This window comes from Lagenorhynchus albirostris, chromosome 2, assembly GCF_949774975.1.
Source record: "Lagenorhynchus albirostris chromosome 2, mLagAlb1.1, whole genome shotgun sequence".
Classification (NCBI taxonomy): Eukaryota; Metazoa; Chordata; class Mammalia; order Artiodactyla; family Delphinidae; genus Lagenorhynchus; species Lagenorhynchus albirostris.
Genome location: NC_083096.1, coordinates 3,705,754 through 3,728,170, shown reverse-complemented (window position 1 = coordinate 3,728,170; position 22,417 = coordinate 3,705,754). Strand labels below are relative to the sequence as shown.

The 22,417-nt window shown below is 38.6% G+C and overlaps 1 protein-coding gene across 1 annotated transcript; it reads right to left on the bottom strand.

Moving 5' to 3' along the window:
* Nucleotides 1–244: 244 nt before the first annotated feature.
* Nucleotides 245–21,954, bottom strand: ATP6V1G3 (ATPase H+ transporting V1 subunit G3). The gene is made up of 3 exons (XM_060142011.1): nt 21,873–21,954; nt 7,992–8,092; nt 245–418 (listed from the first exon to the last, which is right to left on the bottom strand). The coding sequence occupies exons 1-3, from the start codon at nt 21,952–21,954 to the stop codon at nt 245–247; spliced, it is 357 nt and encodes a 118-aa protein (XP_059997994.1).
* Between the last annotated feature and the right edge of the window lie 463 nt (nt 21,955–22,417).

Genomic DNA, 22,417 nt, shown 5'->3' with positions numbered 1-22,417 from the left:
TGCCCTGCATTCCTGACTTACTCCGAGTTAAAAGACAAAGTCATAGCTATTACCAGGAAATCTGTAACAACTTTTTTGTTGGTTTGCTTTTAAATTCAATATTCATGTATGAATTATGTCACATTATAATCTGTAGATGTCTAGTAAATATAAGATGTACAGTTCAAATCTCTTAATATAAACATGAAACCATAAGCAACCAGGGGGCATGCAGACACCGTTTATTGAACAATGGAGTGCACATTTAGTTGGCAATTCTGTAGTTTGCGTGGATTTCTGGTTTCACGTCACAGACGATGCTCAAAAGCTTGTTGATCACACTTTCCATGGACTTGGTGTAGCTTCCATTCAGTTCTTTTATCTTCTCTAGCGTTTGCGCTTCTATTTCTTCCGAGATATTACTCTGAGAGCCCATTATCTGCCAAAATAAAACAGACAATTCACTACATTATACATCATATTAAAAGTTAGTTGTTTTGTAAGAGTAGCAACGACATATATACACTACGGAATGTAAAATATTTGGCTGGTGGGAAGGAGAAGCATAGCACAGGGAGATCAGCTTGGTGCTTTGTGACCACCTAGAGGGGTAGGATAGGGAGGATGGGAGGGGGGATCAAGAGGGAGGGGATATGGGGACATATGTATGCATATGGCTGATTCACTTTGGTGTACAACAGAAACTAACACAGTATTGTGAAGCAATTATACTCCATAAATATCTATTAAAAAAATTTAATTGTTTTGTAAGCTAAATTCATTTTGGCTTGTTTGTCATTTACATTATGCATTATTTTTCCAGAATTTTTTCAGAGAATGGGTAAGATCACCAGTATTATGAGTGGGATGGATACACTTTTCTAAAAGAATATTATCTGCAAAAACAAAGTCAAACCTGAATCACTGTGCTGTGCACCTGAAACTATATTGTAAATCAACTATTAAAAAAAAAAGGAAGCTGGCCACAACAGGTGACTTCTACTTCTAAATTGACCTTCACACAGTACAAATTGAATGCAAGTTCACAGTCATTATACCATTCTCAGAAATTTTTTCATGTATTGATATTTATAATAGTTTCCATTGAATTCCTGTATCTTACCTATTGCTTACCTTCTGTATTAAAAGTCTGGAAAATAAAGTTGAAAGACATCATTAAACCCATTTCGCTGGTCTTTAAAGAGCAAATACCTGGTTTGTCAATTTTTAAAATACATTATCTGAACTCATTAAACCTTTTTTTTTGCGGTACGCGGGCCTCTCACTGTTGTGGCCTCTCCCGCTGCGGAGCACAGGCTCCGGATGCACAGGCTCAGCGGCCATGGCTCACGGGCCCATCTGCTCCGCGGCATGTGGGATCTTCCCGGACAAGGGCATGAACCTGTGTCCCCTGCATCGGCAGGCGGGCTCTCAACCACTGCGCCACCAGGGAAGCCCTTTTTTTTTTTTTAGAAAGATACAGCCACAGTATGCTCAATAAGATACTTTCACATGCACAGGTGTACATTTTTTTAGGTATTAGATATAATCTTGAAAATTTTGGTATAAATTGGGATATACAGACATTTGGTCCCTAAATTTTATGGCTCGAGTTACAATTTTTTGATGGTGTGAAAGTGATACAAATTCAGTAGAAACTGTACTTTGAATTTTGATCTTTTCCCGGGCTAGTGATATTCTATACGATACTCTCTTGTGTTGCTGAGCAGTGGAGGCCACAGCTCCCAATGGGCCCAGTGATCTCAAGGGTCAACAACCCTTATACTCACACCCATTCTGTACCCAAACAACCATTTGGTTTTTCACTTTTGGTACTGTATTCAATCAATTACATGAGATATTCAACACTTTATTACAAGATCAGCTGTGTTAGATGACTTTGCCTAACTGTAGGCTAATGACAGTGTTCCAATCACGTTTAAGGCAGGCTGGGCTAAGCTATGATATGGGTAGATTAGGTGTATTCAATGCATTTTCGACTTTGATCGTTTCAACCTACCATGGGTTTATCAGGAGGTAACCCCACCATAAGCTGAGGAAGATCTGTACTCGTCCATCTAGTTCCATTGTAATTTTAGACTTCTGTTTAACTTATCTTTCTGATTGGTCTTTCATGGGCAGTGATTCCCAGTATTTCCCAGTACCTCCTCTATCTCTTAGCCTCTCTGTCAAGTAATGATATGACTGAAATATAATTTTACCAGAGGAGTTACCAGTTTAAAGGGATTCTGCAGAGAAACCCTTTGTAAGGTTATCCTTCGCTAAAGCAAACAGACAACTCCTAATTTTATCTCCTTTGTAAACTCAGCCTTTCTTGAACAGGACATTGTGAAGGCAACACAGCTGGTTTTTCTCTTCCATGAGTGTTTATGGAAAGTATGCATTTAATTTAGTCCAAGAGACCTCACTAATGATTGATTTTTTACTTCAAGGTAAAGAAGGCTATTCTAAATTCTAGAATCCACATGATCTTTCTGGGTCCCAAACTTGAAATCAAATGCCATTGAGGTGATCAGGTTCAAGTTCTTTTTTGTTTATAGTCCAGGCAATTGGGGCTTCCTAGTTCAAAGAGAGTCATTTTGGAGTGATATAGCTTCTAAGACATCTAATAACTTTTATAAAATAACATTTTGATAAGTGAGTATACAAGAAGCAAAACATGTGGACGAAATTTCCCTTGCTATGAAGATATTGAAAAATAGAAGAGAACTACTTACCAAAATTAGTTCTACCAGAATAAAATTTTTCCTCTAAATCCAATATTGGATTTTTTTTTGAGTTTGATAGAGTCTACCAAACTCAAAAAAAAAAAAATTATTGTTTCTAAATTCAATGTCTTAAGTGGTGAAAAATTTAAAAGACACACAGTTATGAAACTATTATCTACTTTTCTTTGGAGTAGTGTTAAAAATAGTTATTATTACTAGGCTAAGTTATTGCAACTGTCCTAAAGGACTTTGGAAAAGTTCACCTCAACCTTAGGCTCTTTATTTTTATTGGAGTGTATTTGCTTAACAATGATGTGTTAGTTTCCGCTGTACCACAAAATGAATCAGCTATAGGTATACATATATCCTCTCCCTCTCAAACCTCCCTCCCACCACCCCCATCCCAGCCATCTAGGTCATCACAGAGCCCCCAGCTGAGCTTCCTGTTCTATACAAGAGTTTCCCACTACCTATTTATTTTACACATGGTAGTGTATATATGTCAAAGCTACTCTCTCAACCTTAAGCTCTTTATTTTTTAAATGGGGATAACATCACCCATTTGATGGGATCATTTTAAAAAGTCAGCCGGATTCATGAATGCAAAGTGGTGCTGTCCAACAGAAATGCAATAGCCCCAAAGTGAGCCATGTAAGTAATTTTAAATTTTCTAGAGTTGTATTTTAAAAATTGGTAAAATTAACTTGAATAATATTTTTATTTAATCCAATATAATCATACTACTCTTTTAATATACAGTGTAATATTATTGCATTATTGTTTGTCATACTAAGTCTTTGTAATCTGGTATGTATTTTACCTTTATAGAATGCCTTAATTTGGACTAGCTACATTTCAAGTGCTTGGTAGCTACATGAGAATTACCATCATTTTTGATAGTGCAGGTCTAGGGCGGCAGATGACAGCCACTAGTATTAATTATATTCTTAAGGTGATTTGTTAAGGCAACATGATAATTTTCTGAAGATATTTATTATGAAGACAGTGTTTAGCACAGAAGCTTAGCACTGAGCAAATAATCAGTAAATGTTAGTCATGGTTATTATGATTTCTCACTGTGTTGCTTGTACTTTAAAATTTGTATAATCCATCTTAAACTTTCAGAAACATCGGAATACCCTTGTCAACAACCCATACTCCTATGTCTCATCCTGCATAATTATATGACATTATTTCTGAGTTTATTTGACCTGCAATAATTTGAGTTTCTGCACTGTTTCCTAGATGGTACGATAGCGTGACTCACCATACACCACTTTAAATTGTCTTCCTTGGGAAGAATTGCATTTGTATCTGAAGACAGTGCTACTTTAAGCCATGTAGGAGTTTAAATGAATGAATGTAAGCTCCACAAAGGGAGGGATAAGTGTCATCTCGTCCACTGATGAGTTATAACTGCCTCAGACATTGCCAGGCACATAGTAGATGCCCAATACATATTTGTTGAACAGAATAGAATGAGCAGATCACCAGGTGTTACAAGAACTTATTACCGGTTCTACTGTTCTTCTTGACCAAAGCCTGCTGCTTGAATATTTGGGACACTGTATAAATTAGAAGTTGATAATTAAGTGACAACTAGTGGTACATTTGATCGAAGGGTACAATTTAAAGACTTCTCTACGTGTATTTTCAAACCTTCAGTGTTGAGACTGATGTGTATAGCTTTACAGCTTAATGACCGATGGTGTTGGTGAAATCTTTCAGCATTCAATGAGTTTCTTTTTAAGTTGTTTACATGTTCCAGTTTAAGGGCAATCAGAGGTTCAGGTCGCACACACAGTTTTGTGTTCTCAATTTGTGGTTGCTTCAAGGAAACAAAAATGTTTTCATGATATGAATTTAGGAAGAAAGATTAAAGACAAAAACCTTCAATATGCCCAGGGCAACCATTTTCAGGTCTTTGGTTTACATGAATGGTGCATCTAACTTCTACTTGCATTAACAGTAGATTTCATTTTTCCACTGTAGTAGTCCAGATTTCTTTTTATCTTCTTCGGTAGAAGATGTTATTTTGTAGGACTTTTCCAAAGTTCTACAGGATGGTTGCAGTAACTCCATCACTATAGTTTTGTCTTTTTGAGAATATCGTATAAATGGAATCACACAGTATATACTTCGTATCCAATATAAATGAAATCAAACAGTATAAATGACGGCCTTCTCTCACTCAGCATGGCATCATTTTTAGAGTCACCCAAGCTGTTGCCTGTATTTTTAGTTTGGTCTTTTTCATTGCGGAGTGGTATGAAATTCTAGCAAGGGATAAAGTGAAACAAGGAATGAGTAAATAAGCAAGGGATCAGTAAATCTTTGTTATAAAAATATTTGTTGATATACAGCCCACATTGGGATACTTGCTTCTATTGACAAGTCAGGGGGGTTGGAAAAACCCAGACATGAACAAGAGCTAAAAAGCAACCAAAAAAGTAGCATCAAGGAGCAATCCCCACAGCAGGCAGAAAACTGGTTTCTTGGGTCTCCTCCCAGACCTCCCACATGCCCTGGGTTAACGATGATGAGCTTTAACTGGAATAGCTCTGTGTCAGACATATGGAGGTCACGCCAGGAAAGAAGATCTGTGCTCATGGTTGACAATATGCTTGAGGTAGCAGAGGCTTAAACATGCTGAACTTTTTATGTAAGCTTTTGATCAACTAGCTGTAAGATTGGCTTAGAGCTCTAATTATGAGAGTAATGAGGAATTTTAATTATTCTCTGACGCAGAGAACAAATATCCTGAACCAGTTTTACATTTTAGGAGATTCTTCTGGAGAAATAATATTTCAAGAGATTAAACCCAGCCACTTTCTAAAATGATGGTCAGTTTTGTAATTACTTAAAAATGCATATAGTAGAAATATCCAACACAGGATCAAAAGAGCTGATTGGTGTGAAGAATGATTATCTTTTCAGGTCCTAATATGGCATGGTTATGACAGAACTCAGTAGGAAAGATAAAGGCATGGAAGAGATGTTTAGTTATTCATTCTTACTGGATACTTACTGTGGAGCAGACTCCATACCAATGTCAAGGAAAGCAACAGAGAACAAAACAAAGAACGTGTATTTTGGTGCTTATAGTCCAGCAGAAAAGATAAACAATAAGCAAAATATGTAAATATATAATATATCCAGTAGTGATAGATGCTATGAGTACAATTGGGTACTTACTTTCTTTTTTTATGAGAGACACAATTTTAGATAAGGTGATCAGGAAGAAGAGCTAACAACTAAACAGACATCAAGGAGAGATGAATGTGTATAAAAGAAGAAGATCCTTGGAATGGATAGAGCATAGGCAAAGGCCCTGTGGCAGCAGCCTGTTTAGTTCTTCTGGGGTAAAACAGGGAGACATATGGCGAGAACAGAACAAGTAGGGACAAAAGTTGTAAAAAAATGTTACAAATGACCAAAGTAGATATTGTTGTCTATTGCTGAAAAGTCTTCTGGTATTTCCTGATGATTTCCTTTTCAATTAGCTGGCTTCATTCCATAAATCTTTCATAAAAATATAAAGCAATGCTGTTTCCTACCCTAACATTTAAAAAATATCTGCGGTTCAGAGTAAAAGGTAAGTGCATGACATTTTCAGAGCTGACAGTTTAGAGAGATAGCCAAGGGCCAATCATAGAGGGCATATATGCATGTGTGGACTTGGGACTTTATGATTCCTTTTTCCAAATATCGATAAGAAGAATTTATTTTCGCTGACTGGTCCACTTTGTTCTAGAAATGGCTTTTTATTTTAAGAAACAGCCCATTGGAAAAGTTTTTCCTACCGTGTAATCCAATTTACCCGATCCCACCTGGGCTCCGCACCTACTACCACTAAAATCAAAGCTGTAAACAGAAAGATTTACAAACGGCTTGTAGTTCATCTTGCAATGTCAGGCTTCTGCACAGAGCTTTATTTGTATTTTTGCTGAGGCAAAAAGAAAATATATAAACTTTAGTTATGGCACATGGAATTTAAGCCATATTGCAATCAGCTCTGAAAAATTCATGCACTTATATATATATATATATATATATATATATATACACACACATCTTTATTGGAGTATAATTGCTTTACAATGGTGTGTTAGTTTCTGCTTTATAACAAAGTGAGTCAGTTATACATATACATATGTTCCCATATCTCTTCCCTCTTGCATGTCCCTCCCTCCCTCCCACCCTCCCTATCCCACCCCTCCAGGCAATCACAAATCACCGAGCTGATCTCCCTGTGCTCTGCGGCTGCTTCCCACTAGCTATCTACCTTACGTTTGGTAGTGTATATATGTCCATGCCTCTCTCTCGCTGCTTATATATCTTTTTTTACTGTAAACTGTAGATATTTTTTAAGTGCTAGTGTAGGAAAAAGCATTTCTTTATATTTTCCTAAAAGATTTGTTGAATGAAGCCAGCCTGTTGAAAAGGAAATCATAAGGAAATACCAGAAGACTTTTCAGCAATAGATAACAACATGTACTTGGGTCATTCCTAAATCTTGAATCCACCAAAGGAAATTTGGCCTATTTTATTGATTCTATTAGTAAACGTTAACAGACAACAGCAACCAAAATGTTCTCTGATGTTTCTTTCTTTCTAAAATGTGTTAGTCAATAATCTGTTGTAGTTGTGGCTCGGGGGCTCTAGAGTGCAGGCTCAGTAGTTGTGGAGCACGGGCTTAGTTGCTCCGCAGCATGTGGGATCTTCCCAGAGCAGGACTCCAACCGGTGCCCCCTGCATTGGCAGACCACAACTACTGAAGCCCGCGCACCTAGAGCCCATGCTCTGCAACAAGAGAAGCCACCACAATGTGAAGCCTGGGCACCACAGTGAAGAGTAGCTCCCGCTCGCCGCAACTAGAGAAAGCCCACGTGCAGCAACGAAGACACAACGCAGCCAAAAATAAATGAATAAATACATTAATTAATTAAAAAAAGAATCTGTCGTAGGAATAATACTTTAACCAATTCCATCCATTTGTATATTTGAGAATACGATTTTTAATCTACAATGTGTTAGACAATAACTATAGATTGACACTTTCTACGACAAATCAAAAAGCCTTGGAAGTGAAAATGTAAAATCAGTAATTCTGTAACGTTTAAGATTTTGCTTGATATTCAGCCTTGGTTGAACTATATTCGCTCCATCCAGGGTATTTTTCTCTCCTGGTATGACACCTTATGAGGATTAATATCATTATTAATGAATATTCATACCTTATAGTCTATGCTGCAAAAAATCAGTGCTGACTTTCTTACTTACCTTAGCGTGTTTCTGTCGAAATTCCTGATCTCTCTGCATTCTGTACTGGTCAATTTCTGCCATTGCTTCCTCCTTGGCTTGACGCAAACGCTTCGCTTTTCCTGAAAATTAACAGTGGCATAGAAGGAGCACTATTTCTTTTTAACCCATCTGGAATTTACAACTTGATTTTTAAAAATATGGGTGAGGTCTTACATTATTACTATTATTATTATTTTTGCAGTACGCGGGCCTCTCACTGTTGTGGCCTCTCCCGCTGCGGAGCACAGGCTCCGGACGCGCAGGCCCAGCGGCCATGGCTCACGGGCCCAGCCGCTCCGCGGCATGTGGGATCTTCCCCGATCGGGGCACGAACCCATGTCCCCTGCATCGGCAGGCGGACTCTCAACCACTGCGCCACTAGGGAAGCCCTCTTACATTATTTTTTGACGCTTTTTTTTTTTTCTAGAATGACATCCTGCATTAAAAAATGATAGATATTGAAAAATTCCTGGTTTTTTCAATTGGATTCTTTAGAACATGGAAATGAGATCATTCTTTCACACCTCCATGTTTCAATAAAATATCTGCCCATTTACTCACAGCAGTACCAGCCAGAGAACAGATTTTAGCTGTCACTGAGTCAAAAAGACATTATTTGGTCAGACTTTCTGTCCTGATTTGCTGCCAGGAATCCTTCAGTCCATACCAACTGGATTCTATTGAATACTGGCAGATCTCCAAATGCACAAACATGCAGCTCAGGCTCTATCAAACCAACTAACAATTTTTTCAAGCATTTTATTGGGTTTTTTCCTTGCCATTTGTTGACTGTAGAAAGTCTGATTAAGCCCCAGAGCACATCAAAGTAGATACTTTTTGTAGTAGCTTTCTCTGAGGGGGACTTGAAAGTGATTGTAAAACCAACCGTTTTTAATGGTTATGAGATTTAGTTAAGTAGCTCTCTTTTCTTTTATTAAGAGCAAAGGTGTAAGCCTTAAGCCAGCAGACAGCAATGCAGATGAAAGTTTCAGACAAACACAAAGCGGTAGAGATCATTAAGTGAGCACATGACTTTTTTTGACAACCAGAGTAAGTTTGGGGGGTTATAGAGTAGTAGTCATCGCTGCTAGGCACTCACCACCCACCACCTTCAGATACTAATGCTTTGTGATCATTAAAACTTTAAAGAAATTCTCAACTGTATTAAAATTAATTTGTCTCAGAATCTATCGTCTCTTTATTTTAGTTAAATGCCTTTATTCTTTTGCCCATTTAACATAGTTTCTTCTCTCTGATAAGGTCTCAAGCTTTTGTTTTTAATCGTTGTCAAGGGTTTGTTGTATGGTGTAGACTTTGAACTAAATAAGTGTATTTTCAGACATAGGAAACAAACTTATGGTTACCAAAGGGGAAAGGGGGGAAGAGGGATAAATTAGGAGTTTGAGATTAACATATACACAGTATTATATATAAACGTAAATTAGATAAAATAGATAACCAGCAAGGACTATATAGCATGGGAAACTATATTGAATATTTTGTAATAACCTGTAAGGGAAAATAATCTGAAAAAGAATATATATATATATATACACACACACACACAGATATATATATATATATATACACACACAGATATATATATATATATATATAAAAAACAGAATCACTTTGCTGTACACCTGAAACTAACACAACATTGTAAATCAACTATACTTCAATAAAAATAATGAATGAATAAATAAATAAATAAATGTGTTCTCTTTAAGTAGCATTAAAAAAATCTTAAACTTTTATCTATGTGTCAATCTAGATACAGGCTTTTACACGGTTTCGTCTTTCTGTACCTTTGTTGTATTTGAGTGTAGATGGTGTCTAAATTTCTCTCCCTGCTGCGTATGAGTTGCTTTGCTAGTCACTGTATATAGACGGGATAAAGAGAGTCGCTGAGTTATAAATTGAGATGTGTCTCTTTGAATATGTATTACCCTTGAATGGGACTGAGCTGACCTCATTCAGAACAGAATCTGTCTACACTCTGTAAAATCCAAGGTCTCATATAAATTAATGGTCTTCTGATGCTTGAGGCTTAATGGAACATTCACAGCAATGCTTACCTTTTTCCTACTTAATTAATGCTCCTTACCATTTTGCATATACAGATTTCTTTATCTCTATAGTTCTAACCATTTTGTGGCAACCAAACACATGCTATCCGCAGAACAATTAGATATGTTGGCAAGGAAAACTGTTGCTGGATCCCCAGCCTACTTTCTTATCACGGCTTATCATTCACATTAGGACAAAAATATGTTTAAGATGTATTAACATTTTCTTAGTTATAATGGGTTCTAGGATACATAATGATGGGTTGTAGGATACGATTTTATCCAATCAACCACATAAAACATCTTGACTTTCCACCTTAATTGCAAATTATGTTAAATATACTGGTTTGACTCTAGCACATAAAAATAATAATAGAAAGAAGAAAATCTCCATGTGCCCTGCCGCCAGGAAGAATCCAGTACTCCACTTAAGAGGCTGCATATTAGCTCCATCGTGCAGTGACAAGCTCAGAGTGTGTCTGAGCCCCTCCTCGTGGCACCAGTCACCCGCTGGTTCTCATTCAGTTAAAGAGGAGAGCCACAGGGAAGTCGCTGCTAGCACAGCAATTTTCTGGAAGGACTGGGCAGCTGCTGCCTGTGAGAGCTTGCATATCTTCCACCTGATTTCATCCAGGGCAAGAAACTAGAGCCTCACGCTGACTGTCTCGCTGGAGGTGAAGCAAAATGCATGCATCAAATCCACTTGTATTAACCTCTAGCTGGCTTCTCTGTCTCTGCGGGAGATTTCCAAATTTTTAAATTACACCTCTTTCGGAAAGACAGATACCATTTGATATTGCTTACATGCGGAATCTAAAAAAAAATGATGCAAATGAACTTATTTACAAAACAGAAACGCAGTCTTAGAGAATGAACTTATGGTTACCAGAGGCAACGTGTCGGGGTGTCGAGGGATAGATTGGGAGTTTGAGATTGGCATGTACACACTGCTATATTTTAAATAGATAACCGACAAGGACCTACTGTATAGCACAGGGCACTCTGCTCAATACTCTGTAATAACCTAAATGGGAAAAGAATTTGAAAAAGAATGGATATATGTATATGCATAACTCAATCACTCTGCTGTACACCTGTAACTAACACATCACTGTTAATCAACTATCCTCCAATATAAAATAAAAATTAAAAAAAAAACAGCATAAAAAATTACACCTCTTTCTTCTTAAGCATTAAAAACTTGGCTGCTGTGAACCAAAAGGGGTTCATTTTCTTATTTCTCAATACTTTCTCTATCAAACACAAGGGCGACCCTATGACAGATTTTAAATACAACAGTCAAATTTTTGTCCCAAATTTCCTCCAAGATCACACAGGCTTATTAGGCTGAATGCTCTAACTTTTGTTTTAGAGAATGTGGTAATCTCACACGTCATGATTTTAAATACTGCTAAATCAGGTGCTTCAGGGTGGTGCAGGAAAGGATGGTTTTCATTTATTCATCCATTATTCATTCAATATTTATTGAACACTTATTACTACTTATTACTTATTACACTTATTACTACACTTAATACTACTTATTATGCACAGGGCTAGAGCCAGAAAAATATATGATATGGTCCTTGCCTCTAGCTGAGGTACATATGGTGTATTTTTGTTTTTTTGGCTGCAATGCGAGGCATGCAGGGTCTTAGTTCCCTAACCAATCAGGGATCCAACCCTCACCCCTTGCATTGGGAGCACAGAGTCTTAACCATTGGACAGCCAGAGAAGTCCCAATATGGTGTATTTTGGAAACATGTACATGCTGCTTCAACGTCCAAGAGGAAAATTAGAAAATGCATAAAATTGTGAAGGATACACAAAATCAACTGTGAAAGCAATGAAACAGAAATCTTGGTTCTATTTGTTTTGTGACAGTTAAAGATGACAACATTTATGGAAACTTCTACTATGAAAATTCTAGAGCCTGTGCTTCCCCTTCATCCCAAGAGTCATGTTGCATCTTCTGGTAACAGAGGAAGTGAAAAATACAAACAGACCCACACATGTAGAGTAAGGGGCTCAGAAAAGGCTGCTAGGGAAGGTCAGGGAAGACTTTTGAGGAAGAAACGTTAAGCTGAATAGACTTAGCCAGGACAGAAATGGGAATGAATTGTCTACTTTTGAGATTAGAAAAAATACAAGACCATCTTTTCTGAGATATTTTTGGGAAAATTGGACTACCAGGGAATTCCCTTATTTTATTAAATTTATTTTATTGAAGTATAGCTGATTTACAATGTTGTGTTAATTTCGGCTGTAGAGCAAAATGATTCAGTTATACATATAGATACATTCCTTTTTTCATATTCTTTTTCATTATGGTTTATCACAGGATACCGAATACAGTTCCCCTTGCTATACAGTAGGACCTTGTGGTTTATCCATCCTCTATATGATAGTTTGCATCTGCTAATCCCAAACTCCAAATCCATCCTTCCCCCAACCCTCCTCCCCCTTGGCAACCACAGTCTGTTCTCCATCTCTGAAGTCACTCATTTTTAGACATTTGGTTTGTTACACAGAAATGTCCTACATTCAACAAGCCATTATTGGGATCTATTCCATAGGATGTTTTGTGGGAGGAAAAGTAGGAGAGAAAGATGATTGGATTGATTTTTAGGTGATTTGTGGGGAAAGGACTAAGAAATTGGGCAGGTTACACTTGAACTCTATGTGGGGACAGAGGGCAAGGCCCACAGCTGCATCCTGCCTGGTTTCTTGGCTAGAGGAGGCCAAGGGACTGTCCCAAGATGCTGATGGGTCCTTGAGACACTCTGTTGGTTGTATGGCTAAACTGGTTCTGGAACGTGTTCTGGTGGGAAGACAAGATGACATTGATCATTTCCGAAGGAAATCAGAATGATACAGTAGGCACTGATACAATAAGATGTTAGAAGCTTTGTAACCTTAAGCCAGTTATTTAGAGTTTCTGAACCTGAGTATTCTCATCTATAAAACAGATTTAAGAATCTACTGCAAAGAGTCATTGGAAGCATTTTTAAAATCGTATATGAAGTGATTGTAAGAATATGCAACAATTTCTAATCATTGTTAGGAAAACAGATTCCAATTCCTGGGACCCTTTTGCTAAGAAGGAAGGCAGCGAGTAAAGCATGAGCTGGAGGAAAGGTCCCTAGGATGTCACCAAAAAAGAAGCCTCTGTAGGCTTCCCTGAGGACACCTACGTGGGTATATCCAGAGGGCGGCTGGACAGACATCTTTGGAATTCAGGAGAAAGGTCTAAAATGGAGACAGAGATTTGCTTGTTAGTCATCTGAGTTTGTGCGTGTACTAGTCCTAGCAGCAGGTTTGCACTGAAATCAACGCCAGGGGACGGGGTGGGGGGGGGATGTGGAATGAGAAGAAAAGAGGGCTAAGGTCTCAACCTAGGGATCACAAACATTGGGGGATGAGGAAAGGAAGAGGAACCTCAGGAGGATCTGAGAGTAGTCATCAGAGAAGTAGGGGAAACCAAGAGAGAGGACAGAATTGTACAAGGAGGAGGTGGCCAACACACATTCCATGGAGTGGAAATAAGAGACATCTAACCAACCAATACTCCTGTCTATCTACTATGTCCCCCACTCTTCTAGGTCTGTTGATACAGCAGTGAAAACCACAACAGACAAAATTTCTGCTCTCGTGGAGCTCTGAATGTAAGAGGGGGAAGCAGAGATAGGAAACAGGTAGTAAGGATATGATACGGCAGGGATGATGAACACTGTGCAGGGGAATCAAGGCGCCTAAGGGACAGAGAGACAGCAGTGGGTACTGACACAGATAGGGCAAGCCTTTCAGAGGACGGGGTATATGAGCAGAAACTTCAAGGAATGAAACAACTAGCCATGCAAATGCCTGAAAGGGAAGAGCATTCCAGGCAGAGGGAACAGCAAAGACCCTGAGGGGGAAGGGTATTTGACCGGTTTAAGGAATAGTAAAAGCATCCGCCTGGCTGGGTCACAGGTCAAAGAGAGCAGAATGGTTGAATGTTAGGAAATGATATCAGAGAGGCAACAGTGGGACCAGGTCATGGAGACCTCTTGGGGTTGATAAAAGACTGGGATCCCTGAGGTGCTAAAGCCATGAAGGGTTTTTAGCCACAATGTGGCATTATACTACTTCTGGTTTAAAAGGATTTCTTGGGACTTCCCTGGTGGTCCAATGGTTAAGACTCTAAGCTTCCAATGCAGGGGGCACAGGTTCGTTCCCCGGTCAGGGAACTAAGATCTCACATGCTGTGCATAGTGACCAGAAAAGAAAAAAGAAAAAAAATAATACAAGAAAGGATTTCTTTGGCTAGTGTGGTGAAAATAGATTGTAAGGGCTAGGGAGAAGCAGGAAGATCGATTTGAAATCTATTGCAATAGGTCAGACAAGTGTTAATGATGATTAGAAATAGTAAAGCAGCAGTGGAATTGACAAGAAGTTCTATATACTTTGAAGACAGAGTTGATGGAGAAACAGAGATAGATGAGTCAATGCTGGCTCCATCATTTTATTTTGGGGCAGAGTCAAGAGAGCAGTTTAATTGAGATGGCCATTAAACATCTAGTGGTGTGGGGAGAAGGCTGATGTTTATACAAATTTGGAGATCAGGGAAGCAATTCGGGCTGGAAATATTAATTTTGGGAATCATCAACCTGGAGCCAGGATTTAAAGTCATGGAATTAGATGTAATCACTTAGGAAGTATCTGTGGATACAGAAGAGAGCAAGTCCCACCTGGGCTCCCAACCGTAGAGATTGGGAAGATGAGAGAAAGCCAAGCATGAGAGCAGGGCTGCATAGTCCAGTGAGGGAAGAGTTTCAGAGATGAAAGAGGAATTCAGTTGGGACTGAGATAGTTAATTAATTGGATTTAGCAACTTTGCTGGTCTTGACAAGGGGGGCTTTGGTGGAGTTGGAGGGACAAACGTCTGATTAGAATGGGTTCAGGAGAAAATGGAGTTTAAAAAAATGTAGACACAGGCAATACAGGCAACTTCTTCGAGACGTTTTCACTAACAAAAACAGACTAAGAAGGTAAGGACTCAGGACAGCCAAGTGAATCTGACAATTAGAGGATGTTGGATTGTGTCCTTCAAAATATGCTTACATCTGGTACCTGTGAATGTGACCTTACTTGGAAAGAAGGTCTTCGCAGATGTAATCAAGTTAAAATGAGGTCATGCTAGGGCTTCCCTGGTGGTGCAGTGGTTGAGAGTCCACCTGCCGATGCAGGGGACACGGGTTCATGCCCCGGTACGGGAAGATCCCACATGCCGCGGAGCGGCTAGACCCGTGAGCCATGGCCACTGAGCCTGCACGTCCAGAGCCTGTGCTCCACAACGGGAGAGGCCACAACAGTGAGAGGCCTGTGTACTGCAAACAAAACAAAACAAAACAAAACAAACAAACAAACAAAAAAATGAGGTCATGCTGGATTGAGATGGGCCCTACATCTGATGACTGGTGCCCTTCTAAGGAGAGGCAGATCTGGAGACAGAAGCATAGGGGCACAGAGTAGACACACAGGGAAGAAGACCTTGTGATTACAGAGGCGGAGATTAGAAGGATGAAGCTCCAAGCCAAGGAAAGCCAAAGATTGCCGGCGATCAGCAGAGGTTAGGAGAGAGGCACGGGACAGATTCTCCCTGAGGGTCTCCAGGAGGAAGCAACCCCGCCAGCACCTTGTGTCTGGACTTCTGGCCACCAGAGCTGGAGGTTAATACATTTCTGATGTCGTAAGCCACCCTGTGTGTGGTGATTGGTTGCAGTGGCCCTAGGAAGATAATATAGTGGCTTAGAGAATCAGAGCAACAATGCTAGTTGAGCTTTGGAGACCAAGTCAGATACTTGAGTGTGGTACAAAGAGTAGGTATACAAGTGAAAAAAAAAAAAGCATAAACGGAGCAGAGGTCACCTTGATTTGGTATAAACACAAAGTGCACTTGAGGAATGCTTGGAGATTTCTATCTGTTGCTGATAACATTTTTATTCTGCTCTACCACATAGAAAAAAAAAAAAGGAAAAAGCTTTCTTGGCTCTGGGGGGTTGTTAATATTATGATATAACCAACCTGGTTTGAAGAATGCTTTTATTTGGTTCACCTACTACAAACATTGGAAAAAGTGAATTTGCCAAGGAAACAAAGAAGCTCCTCTCTTTTGGTGCCTATCCTCATCTCTCCTTTCATTACTCTACCTCCTTGTAATTACTTTGCTTTTTCTTTTACTTGTTCTTTCCTTGTTAAAAAAAATATAACCAAATGTTATTAAGAGATGAAAATGTCATGTGGTTATTATTTTAACATAACCCACTCAAAAAAATGAAAGTCCAATATACCTACAAATACCCCATTAGTCTGTGGGCTATAAAGAAAAAGGAAGCATTTACAAGCCTACAAAACATACAAAACAGGGCCATGAATTTTTACTGTAACAATTTTTATTTAATTAGTTCAGTAGAAGGCGTATCTTCATGAATCAGAACACACACTTGCATAGTGAAAATTGATGAAATCAAGGTGCTTGTTTAAATAAACTTGGAATATCTGTACACTGGGAAACAAACAATTACAAATGCTGATTTACAAAACTATTGTTGGTAGGCCTCCTAGAGAGACAGACAGATCTGCACTATTGTATTCCCTGATGTGTTATCTAAGTAAGAAGTAGAAATATTTCAATTATTTATTTTGCACTAAAGTATAATTCAATGGGGACTTCATCAAAGATGCTGAGGAGGTCAGGGGAACTCAGCTGAACTCAGAATCCTCGTTATTAAGTAGCGGAAGAATACTCATAGCTAATTCTCGTGCAGCCCCTTCTGGGTACCAACGGGTGTTTTAAGTCCTTTATAAGCATTCGCTCAGTTGATTATGACATCAACTCCACGAGGTAGATACTGTTCCTCCAATTTGAGGCTAAGGAGGTCAAGGCATCAGGATCCTAAGAGACGACCTGCCCAGTGCCACCCAGCCAGTTGGAGGCTCAGCCCACACTGTCTGGTTGCAACCCCTGCGAGTGTGTCCCTTTGCAAGATTGCAGTGGTATAAGTGAAATAAATACTGCTCTCATAAAAGGTCATAACTTAAAGTAAAAAATCATATTCCAAAGAAACACAAGTCCTTATTCCTCCTGTTGATAATGGTACCTTGAATTTCTATTCTAATTCTGATCAAAGATGCAGTTCAATTCCCCAAATCTGGGCTCCAGGATAGGTCCCAGTTCTGTTGCAAAAATGTATTTAGTTTGTCTTTGGCCAACACACCCACTTTGATGCTTTGATTGATGAACAACTTTTAGGCAAAAGGTATTAACTTCAAGTAAGATTATTTAAAATAGTGTCAACCTACTGTGATTCCATCTGAATTCAACCAAACAGTGTCTCAAATAAAAATTTAGGTGGAGATCTTAACTAATAAATACAAAGGAATGCATAATCGGTGAATAGAGGCAAATATCTGAGTTCTTCAAATAAAAATGTAGGTAAGGATCTTAACTAAAAAATACAATGGAATCCATAATCAGTGAATAGAGGCAAACATCTAGAAGCAGACCCAGTCTCCCCCATTACAAGAAAAAATGACCCAGAAGCTGCAGCAGTTGTAAAAAAGAATGAAATTAGACTGTGTATTCTATTCTTCTATTTCATTCTTCTATTGTTATTACTTATAGTAATATACAATATATATAGTATAAGTTAAAAACAACAATAACTAGTTAGTTTGTACCCTACTGCCTTAGGCATCATTTTCTGATCCTTAAAAATATTTGGCCATATACGTATTAAATATTTATATAAAATATAATATTTATATTTAATATTATAAACATAATATATAATATGAATATTATATATATATTATTCTTATATATTTTTATATTTTAAAAAATATAAAAGATATTTATATATTTTAGAAAAGAAAAAATTGAAACTCAGAAATCCTCAATAACTTGCAAAAGAAACATAAGAAAAAGCCAATGTTTTTTCTATTTTGTTGCCTCACTTTTTAAGTCTGTTCCCTCACCCCCAACTCCGCACTCCCGTTCCTTCAAAACAAAACAAAAAACAACCTCATCTGTCTCAGCAGCTGGTAAGTGGGGACCTGTGATCCTTATACAACGGGGCCTCCAACCCCTAATCTGTACCCCTTTAGGCAAAACCTTTATTTTTTTAACATTTATTTATACCATCTACTGGATTATGTAACAGCTTCACCGGGATCTGAGGCAGCCTCCTTAATGGAATAAATCAATATTTTTGCAACATAATATTAAACATGTCCACCTTATTAATCTTATATTTTTCTAAAAGGATTAACATGTAAATTGCTGTGTTTTCTCTCTCTCTCCCTCCCTCTCTTTCCCCCGTTTAAAATGAATATTCCCAAGTCTCTTTCTAGCATAGACTCTATGTATAAGTTTCTGAGGGACTTTCCAATAAATGGATTTAAGAAAGAGTTGGTGATTCTAGACCTTCTACAATGGTGTTCACTATTGTGATCTGTTGGTTCTCATTCTGAATCTCTATTCTGCCTTCGTTATGTCAGATTTTCAAATAAATCTCTTTATGGAAAAAGATAAAGTGAAACATACGGGTTTATAAAAATGATGGCTATCTGTACCTCTCATGTCATTTACATATTTACGTCACTGGGGAATTCTTTAAGGAAAGGTCTAGGTCTACTCATCAGCATATGTATTAGAGTGGCTTGGAAATGGTGGGTGCCCGATAAGTACTTATTGAATTAAATAAATGAATGAAATAAAACATAGTGAAATATGAGAGAAGCTACAAAATACCAGGTAGCAAAGGTATTATTTTATGTTGCCTTAGCATGCTTAAGAAGTGAGTATGCTGCCCAGTTACAGCTGGGCAAGAAAACAGCTTCTATTCAGTGAAAATGCTTCTCAAAGCTGTTTGAGGCAGAGGAGAGACATTCTCTGTAAAATTGAGTGCAGAGGTTACTGGTTGAAATAACATTTGGAAACATATTTTCCAAAATGTTTTTAAGGTCTGGGTATGTACTATTACTGATTGATATTTGCTTGAATATTTAAGAACAAAGACGAAGAAAAAGAAAAGTACACAAGTACTTCCAGTGACCGGCAAACAAAATGAACATTTTGTATATGAATAATACAGTATGGATTTTCTAGTACTGACTTCTGAGGAAAGATTGCCCGAGGACAGCATACATACTTGAGGAAAGGAAAAGAAGTTTGGCTTTTATCTTTATTATGAAATCGGAGCTTAGACTGTTCTGACTGGTTCCCACTTTCAAACAACTCGTATGATTTACAGTACTTCTCTAATGATGTTGAAAAGGAGAAGTAGTTGGTAAAAATCATTTGGATCCTATAATAATATAGTGATTCTTTTTTTTCTTTTTTCGGTTTCTTATTTGTTGTTTACTTATTTTTTTTATTGAAATATAGTTGATTTACAATGCTGTGTTAATTTCTGCTGTATAAGCAAAGTGATTCAGATATATATATATATATACACATACACACACATTCTTCTTTTAAATATTCTTTTCCATTATGGTTTATTATAGGATACTGAATATAGTTCTCTGTGCTGTAGAGTAGGACCTTGCTGTTTTTTGATAACATCGATCCTGTATGTGCTTTATCATTGTTTCACTTCTTCCATAATGGAAAATAAAGGTAACATAATGATCACATCTTAAAATAAGTTGGTTTTCTGTTCTGGATATTTTAAATGTGGTAAAGAAATTTGAATAAAAAATAAGGGAGTTTTCTACACTGTTTCAGCTGGCAGGTACTGGACTGCTTTGTTTCCTGTACAATTACGCTGCATTCATACCATTTTGCCATCCTTGGCATGGCTTCTTGTAGAAAAAGAAATGGAGAACTAGGTAAAGTTTTCTTTTTCATTATCTTTCGCCATCCTGTTCTCTTCTAGCTCCTCCACATGGGGTCTTTTTCTTTTTTGTTGTCGGTGCCCACCTTGCTGAGTGTTCAGGAAATCAATTTATCTTAAGAAAGGAAAATGATTTTGCCTGCGGTAGAAAACCCCAGGGGACAGAGCAGTGCCTCCGCCCGACTTCCTCTCTCACATTGTAATGTCCTGTGCCTGCATTTCATGCGATACACTGAAACTAGCTTCTGCCAGTATCACCCGATTCCTATCACTCCATGCATCCAACTACTTACATAAGCAACGATTTTAAGACATGATCCCTATCTCGCAGGGCTTTGAATCTAATTGCAGGGACAGGGCATGTGATTAGGGAGAAGGTAAATGACATACCTTCCTATAGATTAAGTCATCATGTGATAGGAAATGGGACAGTGGGAAGAACAGAGGTCTTGGCCCAGGGAACATGAATTTGGGTTGCAGATCTGCGATCTTAGTTTATTCATTATAAAAATCATGTACGTTTTGTACCATGCAGTTGTTAAGATCGTGGCTGGGTAATCAGACCCCATCCAAATCCAGTCTCTACCATTTACCCTCTGTGCGACCTTGGGAAAGGGGCAGAATTTCTCTAAGCATCACTTTCCCCTTTTTGCAAAATAGATTTGTGTGAGGGGTAAATAAGATAAGTTTTGAACATGGTGCTTGGATGATATTTTCTATTTTTAAAAAAATATCATGGCAAATTATGGACTCAGCTTCTAGATACGTGAAATGGAAATAATAGTAATAACTAATTCATGTGGTTGTTGTAAGTATCAAGGAGAACAGGAAGGGGCTTGAGGTTTATTGAGAACATCTTACCTGTTAAGTCAGTAGATGCAGGGCTAAATAGCAAGAGTATGAGAAAATGAGAATAAAATGGAAATATTTTTAAAACTTAGAAATTAAAAGCTATCCAGAGAGGGAGGAGAATGAGCCATTAACTGTTACGATCACAATTTTATAGAAACAGAAACCGATGCTTACAGAGCTTAAGTCACTTGCTTACGTTCACTCCTTAGTAAGCAGATTCAATCTGGAAGTTGTCTATCTCTCTTTTTTTTTTTCTTGGCCACACTGCATGGCTTGTGGGATCTTAGTTCCCCAACCAGGGATTGAACCCAGCCCTGGCAGTGAAAGCACCAAGTCCTAACCACTGGACAGCCAGGGAATTCCCAGTGGTCTATCTCTGAACCATGTCACAATATTGAGACACTGCGGCTGGGCAATGTGAAGGAACTTGCAGAGGCAAAGCTTGAGCCTGTGTCTCCCTAACTTCAATGTCCATTATCATTTCACGTAGCAGGTAGCCTGTCCAAAAGATCTGAACTGGCAAAATCCATCCCCACTACAGTGATGGGGGACAGACAACTGGGTAGTTTCTATGAACTGGCCAAGGTCTACCAGGGAGTGTGGTGGAACCAGGATTTTTTTTTTTTTTTAAGAAGATGTTGGGGGTAGGAGTTTTATTAATTAATTAATTTATTTTTGCTGTGTTGGGTCTTCGTTTCTGTGCGCGGGCTTTCTCTAGTTGTGGCAAGCAGGGGTCACTCTTCATCGCGGTGCGCGGGCCTCTCACTATCGTGGCCTCTCTTGTTGCGGAGCACAGGCTCCAGACGCGCAGGCTCAGTAGTTGTGGCTCACGGGCCTAGTTGTTCCGTGGCATGTGGGATCCTCCCAGACCAGGGATTGAACCCGTGTCCCCTGCATTAGCAGGTAGATTCTCAACCACTGCGCCACCAGGGAAGCCCCATGGAACCAGGATTTAACCAGAGTCTGCCTGCCCCTGAGATCCGTGCTCATACTACTGCACCCCGCCTCGTCCCTTTTTGTGACAAAACTCTCACAAATCAGACAGAATGGAGACTTACTCTTCTTAGCCTCCTCGAGCTTGTCCTTGGCCCTTTTCTCTGCCTGGAGGAGCTGGTGGATCCCTTGAGACTGGCTGGTCATGGCGGCGGCTCCAGCCAGGCGGCTTCTGTGACTCTGGGAAGTGATGGATCTATTTATCCTTAGAGAAATCACCACATAGCTCAAATTGTTGTGTCAACAGTGAGTTCTAAGCACAGCTGTTGGCTCCAAAATGGCCTGAGTGAGTAGGATAGCTGGACTCCAAGGAGAGCCCAAGGGTGGAATCCAGAAAAACAAGTTAAGTCAAGGAAGTTGAGAACTTATTTCTGCCAACTTTAGCTCTTTTCTATGAAATGGGTGTTGCATCTACTTACAAAGAGTGAGTAAGAGGTCTTTAGGGAGATCAGCGAACCTATCCCTCCTAGGAATACTGACTTATTTACTGAATTTTTCTTTCAAGTTACAAGATCTTTCTTTGTTCTTTGTCCTGGTGGTTCTAGTTTTAGGTCTTTATTTGTTTCTAGTGATTCAATTATATCCTCAGGACAAATTTATTAACATTTTG

Excerpts from the sequence above, each read along its gene's own strand:
- ATP6V1G3 (XM_060142011.1), bottom strand. The coding sequence starts at position 21,954 with ATGACCAGCCAGTCTCAAGGGATCCACCAGCTCCTCCAGGCAGAGAAA. Across the intron at positions 8,093-21,872 it reads GCTCGAGGAGGCTAAGAAGA|GAAAAGCGAAGCGTTTGCGT; the intron begins GTAAGTCTCCAT and ends GTTAATTTTCAG. Across the intron at positions 419-7,991 it reads TTCGACAGAAACACGCTAAG|ATAATGGGCTCTCAGAGTAA; the intron begins GTAAGTAAGAAA and ends TTATTTTGGCAG.